General features: G+C 35.0%; 2 protein-coding genes across 2 annotated transcripts; both read right to left on the reverse strand.

Moving 5' to 3' along the window:
• Positions 1–2,986: 2,986 nt before the first annotated feature.
• LOC139868811 (uncharacterized) lies at positions 2,987–4,378 on the reverse strand. Its single transcript, XM_071857153.1, has 2 exons — positions 4,193–4,378; positions 2,987–3,778 (listed from the first exon to the last, which is right to left on the reverse strand). The coding sequence occupies exons 1-2, from the start codon at positions 4,376–4,378 to the stop codon at positions 2,987–2,989; spliced, it is 978 nt and encodes a 325-aa protein (XP_071713254.1).
• A 12,823-nt stretch (positions 4,379–17,201) lies between these two features.
• Positions 17,202–21,182, reverse strand: LOC139866377 (probable LRR receptor-like serine/threonine-protein kinase At4g37250). The gene is made up of 2 exons (XM_071854605.1): positions 19,441–21,182; positions 17,202–17,977 (listed from the first exon to the last, which is right to left on the reverse strand). The coding sequence occupies exons 1-2, from the start codon at positions 21,077–21,079 to the stop codon at positions 17,283–17,285; spliced, it is 2,334 nt and encodes a 777-aa protein (XP_071710706.1). The 5' UTR covers positions 21,080–21,182; the 3' UTR covers positions 17,202–17,282.
• Positions 21,183–26,964: the final 5,782 nt, after the last annotated feature.

Here is a 26,964-nt window from a genome sequence, read left to right on the forward strand (position 1 = left end):
TATATATACAAAATAAATATATATAACATATAATTTAAGATATAATATGAGTATATGTTTTTAAATGGAATTTAAAATAAATCCTATATAACTATATATATATATATATATATATATATATATATATATATATATATATATATATATATATATTAATAAATAAAATTATGTGATTTTCATTATATGTTTTAATATACATACAAATGATATAGGTTCGTGAATCCAAGGCCAACCCTGCATTATTCAATGTCGTCATATGTATTTTTACTACAAAATACAGTATAGTGAGTTTCATTTGCTCCCTTTTTAAATGCTTTTGCAATATATATTTTTGGGACTGAGAATACATGCGCTGCTTTATAAATGTTTGACGAAATAGACACAAGTACTTAAAACTACATTCTATGGCTGGATTATTAAACCAAATATGCCCCTTTTTAGTCTGGTAATCTAAGAATTAGGGAACAGATACCCTAATTGACACGAATCCTAAAGATAGATCTATTGGGCCCAACAAACCCCATCCAAAGTACCGGATGCTTTAGTACTTCGAATTTATCATGTCCGAAGGGAGTCCTGGAATGATGGGGATATTCTATATGCATCTTGTTAAGGTCGGTTACCAGGTGTTCAATCCATATGAATGATTTTTGTCTCTATGCATGGGACGTATATTTATGAGAAATGGAAAGGAAAAACTTGTGGTCTATTAAAATGATGAAAATGATTGTTTATGATAAACTAATGAACTCACCAACCTTTTGGTTGACACTTGAAAGTATGTTTATTCTCAGGTATGAAAGAAATCTTCCGCTGTGCATTTGCTCATTTTAGAGGCATTACTTGGAGTCATTCATGACATATTTCAAAAGACGTTGCATTCGAGTCGTTGAGTTCATCAAGATTATTATTAAGTCAATTATAGTTGGATATATTATGCAATGGTATGCATGCCGTCAACTTTCAATGAAATGAAAGTTTGTCTTTTAAAAACGAATGTAGTGTTTGTAAAATGTATCATATAGAGGTCAAGTACCTCGCGATGTAACCAATTGTAATGTATTCGTCCAGATGGATTAGGACGGGTTGTTAGAGATTATTTCTGGTTTAACGATGATGTCGGTGTAACGTAACTCGAGTCTAGTGAAAATATATAGCCCGTCGCAGATTTACGTGGGAGTAGTATTTTTATGAAATATAGTGAAGTTACCGTTTGACCCCTTGAACTTTTACGGTGGACCCTTATGATTTTAATTTTTGACAAAAACAAATTACGGTGTAGGCCTTGAAATATTGAAAAGGTGTGAGAACTTTTTTAGTGAATGGCACTTGTGTGGGTAACGTATAAAACGGAGAGTACAAGCGTTTAATGCGCGAAACATGGAACTATTCATAAGGTTTATCTTTTAGATAAATGTGGAATGGAATGTGGAATGTGAAATTTGTTTATCTTGTTAAGTTGTAGTTAAAATAAAAAATTTAAAGTTTGTTTTGTAAAAGGTAAAAAATTAATTATTTATAACTTCTTAAAATTAAAAGGTTAAGTGTTCGTTGTTAATAATAATAACGTTTGTGGTTACTTTTTAAAAATTAAAAATTTTGTGATCAATTTGTAGAAGGTAAAAAGTTAATTATTATTTATAACTTATAAAAGTTAAAAGGTTAAGTGTTTATTATTAATAATAATGAAATTTTGTCGTTACTTTTTAAAAATAAAAAGGTTTGTAGTCACTTTGTAAAAGATAAGAAGTTAATTATTTATAATCCCTTTCTCTTTTAGAGAAAGGGTTAATAATATTGTTAGTTTCAATTTTTATATGATAGTAAACACATATATAAATATTTAAATTAATAAACACTAAAATTAAAATTAATAAAACGATTACAATTTATTAAAAGTCCAAAAACATACAAAATTACAAGAATTGAGAGACCAAATACAATTACTACTTTATTGAAAGTCTTAAAAAATAGAAAATTACATCGACGCTCTTGATTCGGGGCTACTTCCGGAGTCGGAAGGGACCATAATAGTTTTCCACCAGCCTAAAATTAAAAGATACAACTAAATTCGGCTATTATATTCTTTGTATTGTATTCTTTTTTATTTTTCTTTTTTTTTTGCTTTTCGGATACGTCTTTATAAAATAGGTGCAACAATTCCATCTTCTCTTCATCTAAATACACAATATCCGAAAATACGAACCATATTTCTTTTTCGAGCAATTCCTTCAACTTTGATAGCTCAAAGTCACTAATTTTGAAGTCGTTAAATTCTATTTTTACACCGCCAACGTATGACTTCCAGTCAACCCTTGGTTTACCCCCATAATGTACGTAAAACGAAACTCGATTCGGAGCCATGGAGTTAAAGTAGGTAAAAAAATAGAATAAAATGTTAGAGAAATTGTAGAGAGAATGATGAATTGTAGATAGAATGATGAGAAATGTATGAAATGTGTGTGTATAATGTTTGTTAAAATGTATTATTTATAGGTAAACAATCTATAATTTTGAATATATTATATTTATTAATTAAATTTAAAAATAAAATCAATAAATTATATTCGTTGCCCTCCAACGTTTGAATTGGGATCGGGCAGAAATTAGCTACGTACACATTCGCGCTCCATTTCACCCTGTGAAGTAGCCATCGCGTTAGGGGAATTTTCCACTCATCACGCCGTCTGTGGTGCGATGATGACGTGATGGTGACAATATCGTGAATATAACATTGTGCTAAAGTCAGTCTAACTAAATGAAGCCGCAATCTTTATTAATAATGTAAATGTAAATCATACTCCTTATTTGTTTTTTTTTGAAAGGCAAGTATAATTTTATTGCACAAAAACACAAAACGTACAATAGGAGGTGTCCAAAATAGACCCGACACCTAAAATACACACAACCCCGAGAATTAAACGCAACAACTATACACTATAAGAGGTTGTAAAGAGAACAACCGCTAAACTAAAACGAAGATTAATCACGAAACATTAAGGTAGACATTAGGATTTGAAAGCCAAGAGAGCCACTCGAACTTTTTCTTTTTACTCCTAGCTGAGATCCACTCGAACATCATCACTTGTATCTCATTTAGTGCCACCGGGGGGTTCCAATTTTTATCTCGGAAGACTTTATTATTCCGATTTTTCCAAATAAGATAAGTACATATCCACTTTAAAGCTTGCCATATTACTTTGCCATAATCCGAAGATGCAAGAGTTGACGAATCATCAAGTAAGATTGATAACGACGCACACGATAAGTTTCCTACCCCCCACCACTTATAAACCCGCTCCCAAATTTTGCGAGCGTGTTTATAAAGGATGGGGGAGTTCTCAACCGACTCAAGAGCATCATCACACAATGGGCATCTCACACTATGTAGATCCATACCCCTTTTATCCAATTCAAGTCTTGCGGGAAATCTATTTTTTAACGCCTGCCACACGAAAATTTCAATTTTTTTAGGAACAAGGGGATTGCGAAGTGTACCATGTTGCGAAGAGACTGAGCCGAGAATATGTTCATCCAGAATTGACGAGCACTTCTTGACAGTAAACAGGCCGTTAGACGACATGCCCCACTTCCAGACATCTTTTTTGCTTTGCTCAAACGAGAAGGAGGATAGCAGGCTGATTAAACTATCAAGTTCACCAGTGGTTCTTCCGGTAGGACTACGGGACCAATTCCATGTTGTAGTTAAGCCGTTATCACTCTTTCCAACTCTATCTTTGATTGTTGCATTTGGACTTTCTTCAAGACGAAACAGACGCTGGAACACATTACAAGCTTATCATTCCCTATCCAAAGTTCATGCCAAAACAGAGTATCACCGCCATCACCTATTGATTTGATGAATGAGTTTTTTAGAGGCACTTGCAATTCTTCCATCAATGAACTTGCAAAATAATATTTCTCCAAACACCTAATGGTGAAGAGCGAGAATTCTCACTTTCCAACATTAAGCCACCACAAAATCCATAAATGCTCCGAATTATTTTTACCTAAAGTGAATTGGTTTCGGTTTTGAACCTCCACCACCACTTCCCCAATAAAGAAAGATTTTTACTTTTTAAAGACCCAATATTAAGCCCCCATTCCCAAAAGTGTTTGAGACGTTTTCCCATTTAACCCACGAAATTTTAGAGTTCTCACCCGACCCGCCCCAAAAGAATTTTCTTCTCACACTCTCAAGTAATTTTAACACACGCTGTGGAGGGCGAAAGAGCGATAAATAATACAACGGGAGACTATTGAGAACCGATTTAATAAGAACAACTCTTCCTCCAAATGACATCGTTCTCATTTTCCAACCCGAAAGTCTAGCCTTAAATTTGTCAATTAACGGGTTCCAATCTTTATGCTTCGACATTTTTGATCCGATGGGAAGCCCTAGATACATGAAGGGGAATTTACCTATTTGGCAACACACATAATTAGCAATAGTGTCGACCTCTTCGAAACTAACCCCCACACCGTATATACAACTTTTTCGAAAGTTAACTTTTAAACCGGAAGCATGCTCGAAACATTTAAGGAGATTTCTAAGATTAAGGGTGTTCGACCTACTCTAATCACCGAAAAAGATTGTGTCATCCGCGTATTGTGTAACATCCCGCGTTTTTCCGTTAAATTTATTTTTAACACTATCTTTTTATCTAAATAATACCTTTCGTTATTTAAATTCGTAGTTTTCGTTGACCAACGTTCTTAATTTTTCCCGTTATTTAATTATAACATCACTCGTTTACTCGAGAGTTTTTAAAATATTCGTTTGGTTAATTCCCGCACCCGACAACAAACTTGAGGGACTAATCTTGGCATTTGGCCAAATGTTTGGTGACTAGTCACCACCTCCCCATCTCATCCATTCATTTTTCCCCTTCTCCTTCTACCTCCTTTCTCTCTTCTATTTTTGAACCATAAACACCCAACTCACAAATTCATCATCTAAATCCGATTGGAGAAGCAAACATCAAAACAAATTACATTTTTGTGATCCTCTCTTCATCCTCTACATTTTGGTACCAATTTCATCTCGTTTGGGTAACATTTCTAAAACTCTAGATTTTCTCTAAATTCGTGTTTTTGATTTGAAATGGTGTTAGTTAGTGTCTATGGCTCGTGTCTAGCATGAATATATGATTTACTTGCTCGATTTGTTGTTTTGAGTAACTAGTATGAACAATTGAAATGGGTTTGCTTAATCTTGCATTTTGGAAGATTAAATGTTGTTTGATTGTTAAAGTTCATGTTTTAATTGTGTTACTAGTATCACTAGCTTCGTTTTGATGCGTAGGTTGATTAAGAAAACTTCAAAAGCATGATTATTGATTTTGAGATGTTTGACTAGGGTTTGATGGTTCTTGACATGAATTTTTGGATGCTTGAATGCCATGGAATGTTAATTGTTAGTGTTTAGTTGTAATGTATGCCTCATTACCTTCAAAACGGCATATCACATGTGAGAATTGGATTCCCGAAACTCAAAATGCATTTGATGAACTTGAAAATTTGAAAGTAGACTTTTATTGATCACTTGACGAGAAATTGGTTGTTGAAAATGATGTTTTTGATTGATGATACATGTTTAGTTGTGTTCCTTGTCAAAAGAGCTTTCCAACGGTATAAGATACGCCTTCTAGTTGTTTACGGTTTGCGTTTTATGGTTGTTTGAAGTTTTGACCAAGACTTGAACATTTGAAACTGACCAGGTACCAGGCCACGCCTAATGTTGCGGCGCAACACCTCTGGCCGCGGCGCGGCATATGCCGTGGTCAGGTTCTGACCTCCATGTCCAAAATACGAAAAATGTTTGGCATACTACGGACCTCCGATTCACATGAAACTTGTTCTAACATGCTCATATATGATTAAAAACCTCAGAAAAATAGTTCGGGACCCGACCCGAACATGTTGACTTTTTCATTGACTTTGACCAAGTTTGACTTTTAGTCAAACTTAACAAAACACTTATACAATCGTTCTAATCTTATTTTATACTTGATTCTTGCATGAAACTTGACAACGTGATTCACATGCTATATAATCGAGTCGTAATGAGCCATAGGACTAATTGAACACATTTCGCCCGACCTTGTGTCGTAACCGGTTAATTGATACAACTTACTTGTTTAGGTCAAGGCTAAGCAACATTCATGCACACGTTTACTTTGTGAAGTACATTTATACTCGTGCACTCGAGGTGAGATCATAGTCCCATCTTTCAACAACTTTTATACTTTTAAATTATGGGATGAGAAACATATACAGTTTTATACTGCATACTTTTATACTTTGAACACAAGTACAAGGAAACAAACATTCCACAGCGAGTTAGAACAAAAATCCTCAATTCGATTATCATTAGTTACACTTTCAGGGTGTAAGCGAGAACTTATATTGTGTGGCCATACGGGTTTGACAAACCCTCATTACGGACGGTTCGCTACCGTCTACGGATGAAATATATTTTTGAGAAACAGTGTATGTTCTAACACTATTGTGATGGGGTTCTATGGAAGGAAACGTTAAGTCTTGATAATTGAGTGCTCGCGAACAATACTTTTGGAATGCAAACGATTTAGATAATCAACGTTATGGAAATACAAAATCTTGTGGTTCAAAAACAACGTTTACAAACACCTATGATTTCACCAACGTTTTTCGTTGACAGTTTTCTATATGTTTCTCAGGTTCATACTTGGCTATTTGATACATGCTTCTGCGTACACTCATACTTGCTTGGAGTCGAGCATACATGCATACACTCTGATTTCTTGCTTGGGGTCAAGCATACATACATGCATACGCTAGTGATAGCACCTTTGGATTCAAACATGCTATTTACATACTTACGCTATTTATAGCAAACCGTGACTTTCAACTTATATTATGTCGCAAGTTATTTCATTTATACTTTACAACTTTTGTAAACTTAAACTTGTTGTCGAACCGTTTGGTAAACTAAACTTTGTAAGTTTTGTACATTTCAAATGAATGCGACATAATTTTGGTCAAATGAGTCTCATATAGGGACTACGACCACGTAACGGGACCTAAGTTAGCGGCGTCGTCAATGACGATTTTGTCGGGTCGCTACAGATGGTATCAGAGCGTTGGTTGTAGGGATCTAGGATGTGCATTAGTGTGTCTGACAGAGTCGTTAGGACGCATTAGTGAATCTAGACTACAACCGGATAGTTAGCCATTGCATTCTGACATACATTTGCTATAGATAGCACTTACTTGACTACTTGTGCATTATACTTGAATCATTCTTAGGCAAACTTCTTAATGGTACCAAGTTTTCATCATACGAACTCGTATTCTGCAACTTTCTGGTAACACGCGTAAATTCAGGATTCATACCCGTAAGGATGACGACGACTTCATTAGTCACACTTGTTCGGGAACTCTGTCTCCCAGATTGTTATTCGCCACCGTTTCAACTTACTATCGGTGTCACACCGGTGTACCTTACTATCTACCACTTCTTGTTACTGCCATCACTACTCTAGGTGAGTATCGTCGTCACTACTTATCACTACGATTGCGTACTACTCGTTATCATGATCCGTTGCTCTTTTCGCGCCTAAAGACATTATTGTTTGACTTGAACCGCATTGACGTGAACAATCATTTATACACTTCCCTCGGGGAACGCTTCTTTAGAGTTGCACAAATTCTTTCGATTCAATACGAGTCACGTTAGAGATGCCGTTGCATTTTGTTCATTTTAGATCTTCACGGTTACACGAACTCGAATCTATGGAGTGATGTGGGAATGGAGGTATGAGTTAGCGTAATATAACGACACTCGATCAACGTGGTTATATTACGGTAATTCACACCAAAGTTCTAGTGACACGTGATGGTGATTGGACTCGATCAACCTAATCACCACCATGTGCCATGTACATGACTTCATTTTTCTTGTTTGAACATCCGAAAACTCCGAGAATACTAATAACAACCATACCCGGGACACATCTTCGATTATTGTCGAACCATAGTTATGCTTCCGAATGAATGGCAAATTCTTTCAACATCAGACGTATGTTATAAGTGTATACTATCTCGTTTTCGCATAGTTTTATCGACGAACTACAAACTGTTTGGTATGCTCACATCGAGGCGGAAACTTCTCTCGCATTACACTCGTACTTCCGTTTAAGGAAATCATTATTCTAAACTCTCAATGGAGAGAGAGACTCTTCACGTTATACTAGTATTCCCCACGAGGGTGAATAGTCCTAACAAACGTTTTCGAAAACCGATAAATCTTCCGCGGTGCGAAATTCTTGAGAAAAGGAAACTTGTTCTAACTAAAGTTTTCAAGTCCTAACAAACTTATTCAAATTTATCTTAAGGAAATGTACCTCGTTTCGGATCGAGATCCTCGTTTCACTTCTTGATTTAGGAGTGCCTTACAAAAGTCTCGGGACCACGTTTAGACATGAGTACCGCGTATCACCCACAAACCGACGAACAAAGCACATGTACAATTCAACCTTGAAAACCGTAATACGAATTTGCGTTATCAACTTCAAATTTACTTGAGAAAAGTATTTGCCTTTAGCCTAATTCTAGTACTACAATAATTTTCATTCGAGTATTAACGCCACACCTTTCGAGAACTCATATAGCCACAATTGTCATTTTCTAGATTGTTGAACCGAAGTAGTTGACATGCAAACCACCGGACCCGGACTCATTCATGAGATAACCGTTATGATCGTTCAAATCCAAGAAAGGCTCAAGGCGGACCGTAGTCGCCAAAAGAGCTATGCCGATGTTAGACGTGGACCTCTCGAATTCCAAGTGGGTAACCGCGTAACGTTAAAAGTCGCACCTTAGGAAGGTGCAATCCGTTTCGGGAAACGTAGGAAGCTAAATCCGCGATACACAAAACCTTTTAAAATCCTGGGGCGTTTCGGACCCGTTACTAACCGTTAGATTTTTCAACTCATTCGAGTCTCCGTACATCCCACATTCTACGTATCAAACTTAAAGACGTGCCTTGCGAAACCAGGACTTGTTACCCTCTTCGACGAACCTACTATCGATGACAAACTTTCCTTCCTAGGAGAACCGGTTGAAATTTTGAATCATGAAACCAAACTCTAAAACAACGTAAAACCCCGACTGTCAAAGTTCGTTGAAATGCCCGATGAAGTACTTTCACTTATCCGTAGAATGGGCAACGCACGATCTCGATGAAGGAACAACGACTACTACTTTCAACTAAATTTCGGGACGAAATTTCTTTTAAGGTGTAGGTAATGTAACATCCCGCGTTTTTCCGTTAAATTTATTTTTAACACTATCTTTTTATCTAAATAATACCTTTCGTTATTTAAATTCGTAGTTTTCGTTGACCAACGTTCTTAATTTTTCCCGTTATTTAATTATAACATCACTCGTTTACTCGAGCATTTTTAAAATATTCGTTTGGTTAATTCCCGCACCCGACAACAAACTTGAGGGACTAATCTTGGCATTTGGCCAAATGTTTGGTGACTAGTCACCACCTCCCCATCTCATCCATTCATTTTTCCCCTTCTCCTTCTACCTCCTTTCTCTCTTCTATTTTTGAACCATAAACACCCAACTCACAAATTCATCATCTAAATCCGATTGGAGAAGCAAACATCAAAACAAATTACATTTTTGTGATCCTCTCTTCATCCTCTACATTTTGGTACCAATTTCATCTCGTTTGGGTAACATTTCTAAAACTCTAGATTTTCTCTAAATTCGTGTTTTTGATTTGAAATGGTGTTAGTTAGTGTCTATGGCTCGTGTCTAGCATGAATATATGATTTACTTGCTCGATTTGTTGTTTTGAGTAACTAGTATGAACAATTGAAATGGGTTTGCTTAATCTTGCATTTTGGAAGATTAAATGTTGTTTGATTGTTAAAGTTCATGTTTTAATTGTGTTACTAGTATCACTAGCTTCGTTTTGATGCGTAGGTTGATTAAGAAAACTTCAAAAGCATGATTATTGATTTTGAGATGTTTGACTAGGGTTTGATGGTTCTTGACATGAATTTTTGGATGCTTGAATGCCATGGAATGTTAATTGTTAGTGTTTAGTTGTAATGTATGCCTCATTACCTTCAAAACAGCATATCACATGTGAGAATTGGATTCCCGAAACTCAAAATGCATTTGATGAACTTGAAAATTTGAAAGTAGACTTTTATTGATCACTTGACGAGAAATCGGTTGTTGAAAATGATGTTTTTGATTGATGATACATATTTAGTTGTGTTCCTTGTCAAAAGAGCTTTCCAACGGTATAAGATACGCCTTCTAGTTGTTTACGGTTTGCGTTTTATGGTTGTTTGAAGTTTTGACCAAGACTTGAACATTTGAAACTGACCAGGTACCAGGCCACGCCTAATGTCGCGGCGCGACACCTCTGGCCGCGGCGCGGCATATGCCGTGGTCAGGTTCTGACCTCCATGTCCAAAATACGAAAAATGTTTGGCATACTACGGACCTCCGATTCACATGAAACTTGTTCTAACATGCTCATATATGATTAAAAACCTCAGAAAAATAGTTCGGGACCCGACCCGAACATGTTGACTTTTTCGTTGACTTTGACCAAGTTTGACTTTTAGTCAAACTTAACAAAACACTTATACAATCGTTCTAATCTTATTTTATACTTGATTCTTGCATGAAACTTGACAACGTGATTCACATGCTATATAATCGAGTCGTAATGAGCCATAGGACTAATTGAACACATTTCGCCCGACCTTGTGTCGTAACCGGTTAATTGATACAACTTACTTGTTTAGGTCAAGGCTAAGCAACATTCATGCACACGTTTACTTTGTGAAGTACATTTATACTCGTGCACTCGAGGTGAGATCATAGTCCCATCTTTCAACAACTTTTATACTTTTAAATTATGGGATGAGAAACATATACAGTTTTATACTGCATACTTTTATACTTTGAACACAAGTACAAGGAAACAAACATTCCACAGCGAGTTAGAACAAAAATCCTCAATTCGATTATCATTAGTTACACTTGCAGGGTGTAAGCGAGAACTTATATTGTGTGGCCATACGGGTTTGACAAACCCTCATTACGGACGGTTCGCTACCGTCTACGGATGAAATATATTTTCGAGAAACAGTGTATGTTCTAACACTATTGTGATGGGGTTCTATGGAAGGAAACGTTAAGTCTTGATAATTGGGTGCTCGCGAACAATACTTTTGGAATGCAAACGATTTAGATAATCAACGTTATGGAAATACAAAATCTTGTGGTTCAAAAACAACGTTTACAAACACCTATGATTTCACCAACGTTTTTCGTTGACAGTTTTCTATATGTTTCTCAGGTTCATACTTGGCTATTTGATACATGCTTCCGCGTACACTCATACTTGCTTGGAGTCGAGCATACATGCATACACTCTGATTTCTTGCTTGGGGTCAAGGATACATACATGCATACGCTAGTGATAGCACCTTTGGATTCAAACATGCTGTTTACATACTTACGCTATTTATAGCAAACCGTGACTTTCAACTTATATTATGTCGCAAGTTATTTCATTTATACTTTACAACTTTTGTAAACTTAAACTTGTTGTCGAACCGTTTGGTAAACTAAACTTTGTAAGTTTTGTACATTTCAAATGAATGCGACATAATTTTGGTCAAATGAGTCTCATATAGGGACTACGACCACGTAACGGGACCTAAGTTAGCGGCGCCGTCAATGACGATTTTGTCGGGTCGCTACATATTGAAGGTGCGAGACTAACACCTTATCATCACCGACTTCTACTCCTTTGAAAAGATTTTTTTCTATAGCCGCTTTGGTTAATATGTTTAGACACCCCGCCGCAATAATGAAGATAAAGGGAGAAAGGGGGTCCCCTTGTCGGACACCCCTACCCAGAGAAAACTCGTTTGTAGGAGACCCATTAACCAAGATGGATACCGAGGTCGATTTAAGACACGAAGCAATCCATTTTATCCATTTGCACCTGAAACCCATATTTTTCATTACATCAAAAAAGATAGCACCAATTAAGGCCATCGAACGCCTTTTCAAAGTCTACTTTAAAGATAATACCCTATTTGCGATTAGCTTTTAAAATATCAACAGTTTCATTTGTTACTAAAACCCCATCCAAAATGTATCAATCTTTTAAAAATGCACTTTGTTCCGCTCCTACCAATCTTGGCAAAACCTTCCTAATTCTATTTTAGAGAATTTTCGAGATGATTTTATAGTAACTCCCTATAAAACTAATCGGCCGGTAATCACCAAGACCTAAGGGGTAGGTTTTGTTTTTTGGTACTAGAGTTACGAACGAAGCGTTGCATCCTCTTGAATTTTCACCCGTATCCCAAAACCACGTGACTGCTTTTACTAAATCTCCTTTAATGACATCCCAAACTTTTTAAAAAAATCTCATGTTAAATCCGTCGGGCCCTGGGGCCTTCGTAGTATCACAATAGTTAATCGCTTCATGTATTTCATCTTATACAATCGGTCTTTCTAACATTGTAGCTTCATCATTAGAGATTGAAGGGTAATGGAGATCTTTCAAAGATGGTCTCATGGAGTTAGGTTCCTCGATCACTAACTAGGCGTGCCTTGTACCTTTCAAACTTTCCATCGGAATTAGTTTTGTGCAAAAAAATCCACATTGAGCAAATTACCCGCATATTTGAAAGACTAGGCACAAGTATCCATGTTTTATTATCAATTAATCCCCTATACTCATTGGCCATACCTTGGTTCTAGTTGAGATTGGCTAATGCTGTTTTTGGATTAGATGTTGATAACGTGCTAAAAGTCATGTTTTTAACCGCGTTATACTACTCAATTTAAATACGTTATCGAATAAAAAGCCTAAAAATTACCTTTTATTTTCTTTTTTTTTTATATCGTTAAAGCGAATCCAATGGCGCAAGAATAAGAGAAAATGGGTTTATAACGAAGAAAACATAGCAAAAATTGTGAATGATCGAAAGAACACACTCCAGAACAAGCACTGAGGAATAAAGCCGACCGACACCACCATTATAGGTACCAGAAATGACACCTTTGTAGGGTGTCAGGACCGGACTTGGCGTACCAACCGTTGGGGAGGAAACAAGCCTCTGGACAGACACCAATGGAGGGTGTCGGGACCGAGGGCTTAAAGGAAAACTGAGGGTCAGGGGTATCGGGACCGAGGCCGTACCAAAAAACCGATACCTACATGTATTGGTACTGAGGGCTTTGAGCATTATATCGGTCGATTTCTTCTAATGTTTCCATTTTTATTTTTGTTTCTAGCCCGAGAGTTGCACTGATGTTGGGATGAGGGTCTCGGCTAGTAAATATCAGGAGGGACTTGGTGTGAAATTATGAAGACTTTAAAATCTATAAATACCCCCACCATTTACCATTTTCAACATACTTCTTTCATACTTCAAATATTTAATTTCACTTAATCCTTCATGATTAATTAGCGAGTTACGGTATTAAGCATTACACGTTTAGGAAGCGTTATATTTTATCTAGAGGTGAACGTACAGAGTTGTAATAGCTAGAAGTGTTATACGGAAGGTGTCAACAATTGTAGTAGTCAGACTTATTCAGTATATCCAGTGATTTCTTTCCTTTATCTACGTTTTATTATTTTTGTTTTTTACAGTTATAATATTATTGTTAGATTAAGATTTTACTGCGATGTCTGTATGCTATTATACTGTTTATTGAACACTTTATCTTTAATAATTAAATTATACATGCTATAATAATAGGAATCATAGATTATAAATTCCTCAGTTTGATTGATTGTCGATATTTAGTTTACGGATTACCCTTCCCAGTTATCTTCGTGGCTATAACATGTTATTAGAACCTAATCAATTCTAGTAGGGTTAAGTAGTTATTTGTGTTAAACGCCACGATAAGGATTTAAAAACTACGAGTAGATATTTATATATTGTATAGGTCGTCCAAAGCTCATAGTGGATTTTCCAATAGAGGTCGTGGTCAACGTAAGATTTAGTGCTTAGGTATTATAATTTACTGAAAGACATGGTCTGCGTCAGAAGCATATCCTAGAGATATTGTCATATGATCCGAGGGTTGATAATTGTTTTGTAGAAGAGAGATATCATAGTCTTTTATAATATCAATAGGTTTCCGCCAATTAAGTTTAAGACTAGAAACCACTAGTCATTGATACTGAAGTGCTTTTAAGTTAGAAGATCGCCCTTGTTTAAATTTAAGAAAAGCCAAATCTGTTATTCAGTATATCACCTTATGCATTAGCCTAAGTTTAATCCAAGAAATGCCGTTTGGTTCCAGTTAGGAGCAACATTGGGGGTAGGATATTCTATTTCGAATAGTATCACGATAACCTAATTTTCAGTGAATATCAGGGTAGATAGGAGATTAGTGTTTACTTTGAACAAAGAAATTGACAACACTGAAAGTCCTAATTCTTATTACTTGATCGAGTCATTCCAAATAAACGTATCTATCTTTATTTACTTTATCATTTAAAACTAGAAAACCTACAACAAAACCACAATCTTATCTATTTATGGCTTTCTCCTAAAGGTTCACTTAATAGAAACACCATCTTTGTTTCTTGTCATAATGACATTCAAAGAACGATCTCAGGTTATACTTATTACTTACTGGTTATAACAAGCGAGTATGTAGCATATAGTTTGAGCCCTAACTATATATAAATATTAAAACTGATCCTCCAGTCTGCAACCGTGTCATTGAATAAATGACCGGTGAGAACCACATGCTTGTAAGACTCCTACCTTATACACACCAGTAAGGGTGGGCTAGTGTGAGTTGCATCAGATGTGATAGGAGAGATTGTGGTACTGGTGGAAAGATTAAATGGGATTTTGGCTTGAAGATACCTGAATGTTGATGTGATATTGACGTAATAGTCTATGATGAATGAAAATTGTGTGGTAGTTGAGAGCAATCTCATAACAAACTTATAATTATATTTTTTTGACCCAATGACCCACCATCTATGCATGACAATGGCCCCCCGATCTGATGGATATTCACCCGATCCACCCGCTTCGTGATGAATATGGATGAACCTGAATGGATATAGATACGGATATAAATGAACCTAAATGAATATGGATATGGATGAAAAGTTTCATCCATGGATATATCCATCAATGCACGAAGTACATATACAAATACTTAAATATAGATATCTGTTTACTATTACAAATACATTTACCGTTAGATTTACATTTTGCTTTCAATTTTTATAATGAAATAACTATGATATATTACAACAAAATACGTATATATCTAACATAATAAACATACAAATTACATATTCAAAAATCTTGTTATCTTGTTTTCTATCTTCAACATAGTTTACATATTCTTCTTGATAGATTTTAGTTATGTCAGTTCTATTTATTTTTGCTATATTATATTTTTGTTTTCATCGCAAATTAAAAATATTATAACATATTTTTTAATATTTAATAGATATCTATTAACCCGCTTAATATAGTTAATATAGATATGAATTGATGAACTGAAATTAAATGAATATAGATATGATATGAATATGAATAAAAAGCTACATAAATATAAATACAACATCAGTCAATCCATATTCGATCAATTGTCATCCTTGTAGCCATCCCTCTCAGCAGATCATTATTTGAATGAAGGTCAATATGCTAGCCACAACTCAACTAAACAACATGTATTTAGAGTAATATGCTTACTCTTGGTAAATTATTTCTTGATTAGATATTTAACTAATCATAACTGAATTTGGTATTATTATGGAGCAAGTACAAAACTATAAGACCAGTCCCAACTATGACGCTGTCATGGACATTCCTCAGCGCCACATCAGTTTTCTCTCTCCTCCTTTCTCACCACTTCATCCCATAACACGCCCATAACACACCATTGCCAACCATGACATACTTCCTCAAATTTTATTAATATTTTATCTTATTATTATTATTATTATTATTATTATTATTATTATTATTATTATTATTATTATTTTCGTTATTATTATTATTATATTATTATTATTATTATTATTATTATTATTATTATTATTATTATTATTATTATTATTATTATTATTATTATTATTATTATTATTATTTTCATTAGTATTATTTTCATTAGTATTATTTTCGCTATCATTATTAACTATTACTATGATATTTTCTTTATTAGTATTTTTAATGGTATTTAATTTATTAATTATTAAGTTAAATAAAAATTAAATTTAAATATATAATTATAGTATAGAACCTACCACTTCTTAAATAATAATAATAAAAAAAAAGACGTGTCCACAACCAACACCACAACTTCTTCTTCTTCTTCTTTCCTCCACACCATTTTCATACCTCCATTTTTAAACTCCATTTTAACATAACAAACTATCAAAATAATGAAAATAATAAAATAAAAGTACAAAAGAAGGAAAAAAGGGAAGAAAACTCGTGCTCACTTATGCTTATGGATGAAGAATTCGAGGGCGAGTTGGGGTTTGTCCTCAGAGGGCGGCCGAGGGCTGGCACAATGCCATCGGCGCCCTCCGATGAAGTTGTTGATGACACCTCCGAGGGCTTACCGGTGGGAATGGTCTAATACAGTATATTGTTAGACCACTCCCAACCCACTGCCCTCACCCATGTCATCCACCCATTTCCTCGAGGGCTCCATTGGCATTGTCCATACCCTCACAAGCCCTTAATGACTTCGCCCTGATTCATTTCTTCACCAAACATATGTCAGGACGGATTTCTTTCTCTTTCTTCATGTATATGTGCAATAATTACTTGTACATAAGCAAATAAACTTGTACCTTAATTTATTTAATTAATTTTGTGGGGTATGTAATGAGGAGAGAGTATGTCATGGTTGGTAATGGTGTGTCCTCGGAGTGTTATGGGAGGAAGTGGTAAAAAGGGAGGAGAGAGAAAGCTGATGTGGCATTGAGGCGTCATGATTGAGAGTGGTCTTAACTCTTAAGAGACTGAATTATTGGTGTGGGGACCCAATGAGAAAATTTGGTGAAACTAGTGTTATAATAATGATAACAAATTAGAGGAAAATGAAATCCTACTTCTAAAACAAATTGCAATCAATACTATCACGTACTATTAATAAACAATCAACACCTACCCTTCCATTTTCATCATAAATACACATCTCTGTAGAAAATTAAACTACTATTTGTTATTTTTAATAATAAATTATATGTGACCATAATAGTATGAAGAAGAAACTGAAGAGAACTTGTCTAGGCCATGAAGGACCTCTTTCATGTGCGGTCTCTTTTGTGGTATAGGAGATAAACAATTATAAGCTAATTTTAATATTGCAAACAATGCTTCTTCTTTCCCTTCCATGTCACCTCGAATTGCCACATCAGCCATTCTTACCACCTTATTTTTCTCTTCATCCGTCAACGGAGAACTCCACGTCATACTAGCAGGCCCAAACTCGTCCGACGTGATCACCTTTCCCGTTAAAAGTTCTAACAACACTACACCGTACGAAAACACATCCCACTTTGCATTCGGCTTAATGCTTCTAAGTGATTCAGGTGCATAATACGGCGATATGCAACTCATTGCACTAGGACTCGGACTAGGGTTTGACCCAAGTGGAACATCTTGAAAACTATCTCGGGACGCAGTTGACCTCTTGCTACCAAAATGCCGAGATGAACTTCCGACTTTACAACTGTTTTCGCCCACTACTAATCTCTCAAGCCCAAAATCTCCTATTTTAGGCTCCATATCGGAGCCTAACAGGATATTACTGGGCTTCAGATTTCCATGTACTTGTTTTTTGTCGTGAATGTACATTAGTCCTCGAGCTGTGCCTTTCGCTATCCTAAGCCTTACATCCCACGGTAACGGACAAGGCGAAGATCCAACTTTTCCTGCACAATGTGCAAGTCAATATCAACCAAATGATTTAAAAGCCAAAAATATACAAGACATGTACATAGATGTGTCATTTTCATTCAGTATGACCACTATAGTGTGCAAATCATGATATACAATTAAAACAATTTTAGGTCAAGTCAATTTGCTATAGCATGCTCGATGAGGTAAGAGATAAAACGATACGTGACAGTTGACTTGTAGTATACGACTTTGTGCATTTATCATAAGCTTGATCAGTTCAACCACTCCACCATCAACCGCCAGCTCACTTTAGTCAACAGTGATATTGTATTGCTAATCTGCGCATGTGCGTTTGCATATGCAATTACTGCATGCTTATCTAATTGCTCCGTACTATATTTGGTACTTCATTACGGTCATATAAAATCATGTTGCATGACAAAAGTTTGCCTAAATGTTTTTGTAAATAATACAAAATACAAATTTTCATGTCAGTGAAGTATAATAGTAATATAACTGTATTCAACATATGAGGGCCAACATCGGTTAAATGAGTAATAATATAAACTTTATCTATTCATTAATCAAATCTAGTACTATGTACGCCTTTTAGTGTAATTTTGTGAATAGAGATGTTGTCAGAAAATGGAAACGAATAAATCTTTTTCCTCTGATACTTTTCGCTAAATTTTGTTCATTTATTTACTTAACAAGATCTACCATTGGATCCAATTCTCTATTTTCCTCTTTTGCTAAATATGATAATCAATAATAAATCAATAATTAAAAATACTAAAATCTCACACCCTAACTTAGGCAACTCTTAACACTATATGCACCTTACGTATCAAATACAAACACAAAATCTTGAAACTTAGGGTACGATTTGAGAATTTTTTTTTTTTTTTTTTTTTTTTAATGATTTTTTTATTTATTGTAAGGTTTTTTTTTTGGTAAGTGAGGAAACCCTTCTATGAACGAGTTCATTGGCTCCCACATAGAAGGTAAAACCTCGGATGATTAAACTTTTCGACCGCGAGACCTGATACCGGGTGAATTACGCATTAATCGCACCATCTAGTCACACTCATTTTTTAAACAATTTGGCATAACCAAGAATTGAACTTAGTGATATATACTTCATTGGACAACTCGGTAGCTACTGAGTCAAACCTTAATGGTTATTATTGTAAGCTTTTAGTAATATATAGGTGTTTATACGGCACACTTTAAAATGCACATAACGAATTTTGAATATATGCAATTATCAGAATTATTAGCTATATATTGACACATGCATATGTTTCTTCTACAAAGAACACATAGTTTTGATAACTTATCTGGAACAACATTTTAAAAAACGTAAGATTAGTTGTCAAAACACAATCTCATGCAATATATCTTCTAACATTTCTAGAAATGTTTACTAAAATATTAAACAAAAAATGAGCACAAGAACAACTAAAATTAAAAGTTGAAAATTTATAAAACTTACGATAACGTGAATTTGCTAAACTGCCATGAGGAACGTAATCGTAAATAACAAGCTTTTCATCCGCGCCCCAATAAAACCCACGGATCCGAACCAAATTCGGGTGAACCAGTTTCGCAATAACCCGAACTTGATTCTCAAAATCCCTAAACCGCTCCAACCCGCTTTCCCCGATCCGTCTAACCGCCAATGCAGAACCATCTTCCAATACCGCTTTGTAAATAATACTTGACCCGGTTGCACCCAAAATATACGCCGACGCTTTTAACAACGTTTCTAATTCCAGCTCAATTTCACCACCATCAACCGTCACTAACTCACCTTTTTCGTTATTATTTTTAGCATTTTGCAGAACCACCGGTGCCACGTCATCCTCGGTCTCTATACTTTCGTTTGACGATGTTTCTTCTTCGCTTACCTTTTTGCTAACTAAACATGGCAACAAACGTAACCGTTTATGTTCTTGTTCCTCCGAAGATGACGCCCAATCAAATTCCTTGTTGATTACCTTTTCTTGTTTTTGATTCGTGTTTTGAGCTCCAGCTCCGACCTTTTTTCGTCGTTTTAAAATGAAGATAAAAATGACGGCGAGAACTGCAACAACCGCAATATCTCCGAGTACGATACCGACTATTTTTGTTTTCGTAAACCCGGATTTAGACGCCCTCGAGGTGTTCGACGAATTGTCTGACCGAGCGGTTTTCGGAATCGCGGCTATGGCCGGTGGTGATGTCGTCGGTGATGAATCGTTAGGCGGTGTTGAAGCTGATGAAGGGATTGGACATAATTTGATCAACGGTTTACCGCAAAGTTGATCGTTTCCGGCGAACGACCGTTGATCTTGATTGAAGAAAACACTCGATTCCGGTATCGGCCCAGTCAGATTATTAAACGATAGATCAATAGTTGCATTTGTTGGGATTTTGTTACTGAACTCCGGTGGGATAACGCCGGTGATATTATTGTGTGAAACGTTGAAATAAACAAGATCACCGTTTCCAAAATCTTTCGGTAACGAACCGTTGATTAAATTCGATGAAAGATCGATAAATTGAACCGAATTGAACCCGGTTGGAACGCTTCCGTGAAGAAAGTTATTTTTCAAAGAAACGGACGTTAAGTTGGTTAAACTACCGAGGTTAATTGGTACATTTCCGGTTAATGAGTTACCGGAGACGTTAAAAGATTGAAGATTTATCAACCGTATAACTGACTCCTTTAGCTCACCGGATAACAAATTATTCGAAAAGTCGAGAACTTTAAGCTCTGAAGAGTTGTATAACGATAAAGGGATCGACCCTTTAATCGAATTATTCGATAAATCGAGTTTAGTAAGGTGTTGAATCAAACCAATATTGGCGGGAATGGAAGCAATGAGTTTGGCATTAGGTAATGAAAGTTCAGTAACACGGTACTGGTCGTTTGCAATACTGTTGCAAACGACGCCGTACCATGAACATGGTGACTCATCTGAATAATTCCAGTTATCTAAAACACCAAATGGATCAGTTATAACTGAATATTTAAAAGAAAGTAATAAAACACCATCTGTTGTTAACCCTAAAGATTGATTAACAAGAAGTAAAACATGAAGGATTAGGAAGGAATAGTGGTGGTTTAGGATCATGTTTTTTGTGTTCATGGTGTATGTTTTTCAGAGTAAGAATCTAATGACATTGTTTTGTTGGTTGTATTTTTAGGAGAAGATGGTGGAATATTAGGTAAGATTTATGACAACAAGTGAGAAGGCCATGTGAGATGGAGTTAAGTAAAATATAATGAGATACAGAGAGGACAGCTCATCTTCAAAACTTATATTAAATCTACAAAACCAATATGCTCTGTGTTCAGAACTTTTTACCTAATAAAATATTAGTATTCACTGTTGAGATTTAATCAATGAATCTTGAGACCAGTGTTTACATCTGGATAACCTTTAATCATCATGTATTATGTTTATCACTATTTAAAAATGGGTAATAAACAGAGTATGAAGTCAGGTTATTCGCCTTCCGGACAGCTCGAACAGCCTTTTTTAATTATTGATTAAATAACAGTATATGTTTACTTTATTGATCATTTGCAAATGTAATTGTCTAAAAATAATGCACTTCATTAGCATAGTAAGTCTACATCTAGGACTCCATCTCAGATTTTGGGGTTCGACATACCGGCTTGTACTAAATCCATGGTTGTCGAAAGTGGTTAATTGTGTACTGATTTGGGATCATGTTGTTTGATTCATTAGCAGAGTCAAACTTTTGTTGACTAAGAATTTTATGTTAATTTCAAAATACGTTTGAGAAGATTTTTCACGTTCATGTTATGCTTCATTTGTCATGGATCGACTGACCGGCTGACTTTCCGTAGTTACTAATAAGTAATATTCGTCATCGACCGACTGACCGTACATTAGTTTTGTAAAGGACTAGTTTTTTCAAGATTGTGATAGTAAAGAAATGCAAGGAGACACAAAAGGAGACATTGATGCTAAATTTAGCAAGAATCAATGAAGAGAGAAAGGGAAATGGCATCTTTACTAGTGAGTAGTGACACCACAAAAGATAGTCCTCGTGTATTTCAGGAATCCACGACCCTAGTCACACATTTGACTTTTTAAAACAATTATTTGATGTAAATAATGCTCTCTTAATAAACTATGAGTCACATTCAATTCTATAGTTTATTATTTTTTTTTAAATATTTAAAATTAATTGTTTATTTTCATAAATAAAAAAAGTAATGTGATAAAGTTCTTTTATTTTCGTACTTTATACATGTAAAACATATAATAAGTAAAAAGTAAAGGGTAAAACTTGAAAGTAAACAAAAAGATATATGTGACAATTAATTTTTCTTAAACTGTGTTTTTTGTTTTTTGTTTTTGTTTTTTTTATAACAATAAATTTAAAACGAAGAGAGTAAATATTAGAATGTTACATGACAGGTAACCCTAAGATGAAAGTAGAACACATCATTATATTAACTTATATTTGGGGTGGGGGTTAGAATTTTTTCTACTACATTTCAACTCGTATTAAGAAACTTAATAAACCATTAGATCCAACTTTGCTGTGACTCTTTAAAGGATCAGAATGATAAATATATCAAAACTCATACTCCCTAGTTGTTTAAAATAAATGAAATTTAATAATATATATAATAACATATACTCTAATAATTTAATCGGTTGCAGTTTAAGCATTTTAATAATAACAGAGATATCAAACACTAATAATTAGGTGCTAAGAAGTCTATGACTGTAGCTAGATGATAGGTGGACATTCATCATAAATTGGAGGTAAGGTCATATCCATTTAACCACGAGTTACGCAATTCTTTTCTCATTTTAACCGTGACACCGATCGGTGAAGAGCTATCAGAAGGTTAGTTTAACCTACATTAGAAGTCGACATGAGAATAACACGTATGATTGTTCTTGAATGAAAATTTGGAGGTATTAGAAAGGGGATTTGGAAGTGTTGTTAAGGTACAAGAAGTCAATGACAAAAATGACCCCCCATAGGCCCGTATGCCCATAGATATATTATTGATTGGGAGTTGGGACATAGTTGAAGGTTTGAGATGGGCAGTCTGCAGTATATAACTGCATGACACAAATATATAGTTGGTGTAATATAATAATAGCCTTTTGGGTGGTTGTGTACTTTTCTAGTTGGGTACCAGGAAACTTAATCCTACAATTTTTTCAGGTTTTATACCACTTCCTATTTTTTACTAGTTTTATTGAACTTTTCTCTTAAACATCAGCGCAACATCGTAATAATCTCTTTAACGTAAGATTGTAAGAAAGAGCGGTGACGGGATAAAATATAATAAACTCGGTAGATTTTTGGTCTCGTAGAAATTCACTTCATTGTGGCCCAATCTTTCGACCACGGCGCTTGCCCACAAGCACTCGGACCGCTGTCCGATTAACCCCAGAGATCACTTAACGGATTCCGGACCAAAACCTACGAGGGTATTCGATGCATGATTATCATTAAAAGAGGCAGATGGCATTATTGTTCAAGCATGGAACACTTCGATTGCTAACACTAGACCGGATTGTGCCTTTAGAAATATATTGAAAAATGTTAAGTCAACCTTGAAATCTTAGTGTGGGTCTGAATTGGGTAATCTGGATGCTGATATCCATTCTTTTGCAAAACCGGTTGATAAATGGAATTCACTTGCTGAACCTCGTCAACGTACTGATATCGAAAGAGGCACATGGCTGAACGAGAGAATAATATGGTTGGAAAAGGAGAGGTTAAAATCTAATATGACGAAACAAAAGTCTAGGGTCAAGTGGACTCTTGAAAGAGACGAAAACTTTAAATACTTCCATAACTTTATTGATCGCCGCAACAACAAAAATGTGATTCGAGGATTGACAATCATTGGTGTAAGGACCGAGGATCCTAAGGACGTAAACGCAGAGGTATTTCGTTATTATTCTAATTTATTTCAACGTTGTGATTCTCAATTTTATTTCGGGGAGACTTACTCAAGATGAAGACGATATGCTCGAAGCAACTTTCAGTGATTCGAAAATATGGCATGTAATTTGGTGTTGTGGCATCTCAAATGCATCTGGACCCGACAAGTTTAATATCAAATTTTCTAAAAAGTTATTTTGGCTCATTAAGGAGGATATAATGAAAGCTCTAGTCTGGTTCTGGTCTAATAATGAAATATCTCGTGGATGTAACACCTCTTGTACCACCCTAATTCCAAAAAATAAAACCCGCTTTCTCTTTGCGCGTATCGCCCCATCAGTCTAATCGGGAGTTACTACAAAATCTTAAGCAATATCCTCTCGATTAGTCTTGAAAAAGTGATTCATAAGGTCGTTGGCATTGAACAAAGTGGTTTTTTGAAAGGTAGATATATTTTGAATAGAGTGCTTATTGCAAACGAAATTATAGATGAACTAAATAATCAGAAACCGAAAGAATTATCTATAAAGTTGACTTCGAGAAGGCGTCCGATTGTATCAATTGGGATTTCCTATTAGAAACAATGAGGTGTATGGGTTTTGGTGCTAAATGGGTTAGCTAAATTAAAGCATGTCTAGATTCCACATCTATATTAGTTCTCGTCAACGGCTCACCTACAAATGAATTTAATCCAATGCGGGGGTGCATCAAGGGGACCCGATTTCCCCATTTCTGTTCATTATCGCGGCAGAAGGCTTGAACATTATAACCAAAAGAGCTATTGAGGTAGGATGACTAAAAGGTATTGAAGTGGGTAATGATAAAGTGTTAATTTCGCATCTTTAATATGTCGATGATACCATTTTTTTGGGAGTGAAGTTAGGGAAACATCTCCAATACCATGAAATTATTTAAGTGTTTCGAAGCGCTCTCGGGTTTAAAGGTTAACTTCCATAAAAGCAACATTTTTTGTGTTGGGGTTTCTAATAGCGAAATAGAGAATATTGATCTCAAATGCGGTTGCAAAGCTGGTGAAATTCCTTTCACGTACCTAGGATTATCCATCGGGGTTAAAATGAGAAAATCTTATTTTTGGCAACCGGTTAAAATCGACACCACTCTGTTTATCAAAAAGCAGAAACAACATATAATCCTTATCCAAATTTATGTTGACGACATTATTTTTGGATCAATTAATAAGAAATACATAACCAATATGTTATCTAATTTTGATATGGTCAATATTCATACCATTGCCACACCCATGGAATGTCGTACTAAGATCCATAATGATTTAAACAGAAAACCAGTGGATAAAACACTCTATCGCAGTATGATTGGTTCCCTTATGTACCTAACTGCCAATCATCCGGATATTTTTCTTTCGCTACATGTTTGCGTGCCAGGTATCAAGCAAGCTCGATGAAATCACTGATGTGTGCAGCGGGGGGTACGAAATAGTATTAATTTAAATACGAAATACGACGAAATATTGCACAAGTTTTAATTATTTATTTTCAAAATGGATATACCTAAACCTTGCTACAACACTATAGGCAGTGTATCTAATCGTAGAGTAGTATAGTTTTTAGTAAGTCCGGTTCGTTCCACAGGGAGCGGGCTTATTGCACACTATATTTTTAAACAATTATATTTGTACAAAATATATTATATTGATAATATATAAAAGGGGGTTTACCGTTTAATGACTGGTTTGTCGATTTTATATTTTAAGTTACAATTAAAACCTAATGCAAAATATAAATGACGATAATTAAAGTAGCGAAAAATAAATGACAATAAATAAATGACGTTAAATAAAATAGCGAATAAATAAAAGTACGATGAAATATGAAATAAAATATATTATGCTTATTTAAACTTCCGTAACCATGATGGTTGACGTGTTGATTTTAATTTTATGCCCATGGGTTAATTGCCCTTTGTCCTGGATTATTTAATATGTCCATCTGGTTTTTGTCCATAACAGTCCATCGGTCATAAATTCAAAGTGCGAGTGTCCTCGTCAAATTATCCTTATACCCGAAGTCAAATATTCCAACTAATTGGGGACTTAAACTGTAACAAGGTTTTAATACTTTGTTTAATAATTACACCAGGATATCGACTGCGTGTAACCCAAGGTTTTAATACTTTGTTATCAATTATGCCAAGTGTCCTTGTACATAATTTCACCCCTGTTTTAATAATTCCATAGACTATTAATCCATTCCCGTGTCCGGTTAAATAAACGATTATTCGTACATATAAATATCCCGCCCATCGTGTCCGATCGAGTGTATATGGTTATTTATAGGGACGTCCAATTGTAAATCTTTATATTAAAATTAACAAACTATCATTTAGTTTAACAAATATAAAGCCCATTAATAACCCATAGTCTAATTTTCACAAGTGTCGTTCTTTTGTCCAAACCCCAATTAAGGTACAAAGCCCAATTACCCCGTCTTTAATATTTAGTCCAACATCATGATTACTTTGGCTCAAATAAGCATAATAATAACTTAAGTACGAGACATTAATTTTAAAAGGAGAACATAGCTTACATTGATTATTTATCGCGTAGTGTTACACGGACAGAGCTCTGACTTTAAAACCCGTAAACTAAAGTTTACATAACCCGAACTAATCTAATATAAAACTACCCTATACTATATATATTATATATATATATATATATATATATATATATATATATATATATATATATATATATATATATATATATATATATATTTATTTATTATAGAGTATTATTATTATTCTTATTTTTATGGCCAAAACTCGTTGCCTTTTATAGATGTGGTCTGATCCTGAGGCCAATGCGATCGCATGGGTTCTCAGTGTTAATCTCATGCGATCGCATGGCCAGTCTGGCCATGCCCAATTACTTTGTTTTCTAGCTTGTCGACGTTATATTTAATTATATAATATAATATATATAATTTTATATAATTATATATATATTATATTATATTCTTGTGCATAGTAGACTCATAATTTTTGGTCCGTTGCGTCGGGCGTTGATAGTTGGCTCAGGTCCCGGTTTTGGATTTTTGAACGT

Source organism: Rutidosis leptorrhynchoides, chromosome 9, assembly GCF_046630445.1.
Source record: "Rutidosis leptorrhynchoides isolate AG116_Rl617_1_P2 chromosome 9, CSIRO_AGI_Rlap_v1, whole genome shotgun sequence".
Lineage (NCBI taxonomy): Eukaryota > Viridiplantae > Streptophyta > Magnoliopsida > Asterales > Asteraceae > Rutidosis > Rutidosis leptorrhynchoides.

Bases quoted from the DNA above. Each gene is read 5' to 3' on its own strand.
- LOC139868811 (XM_071857153.1), bottom strand. From the start codon at position 4,378: ATGTCGAAGCATAAAGATTGGAACCCGTTAATTGACAAATTTAAGGCT. The intron at 3,779-4,192 runs GTGAGAAGAAAA...AATGTGTTCCAG, and splicing joins TGTTAAAATTACTTGAGAGT to CGTCTGTTTCGTCTTGAAGA.
- LOC139866377 (XM_071854605.1), bottom strand. From the start codon at position 21,079: ATGAACACAAAAAACATGATCCTAAACCACCACTATTCCTTCCTAATC. The intron at 17,978-19,440 runs GTAAGTTTTATA...CACATTGTGCAG, and splicing joins TTTAGCAAATTCACGTTATC to GAAAAGTTGGATCTTCGCCT.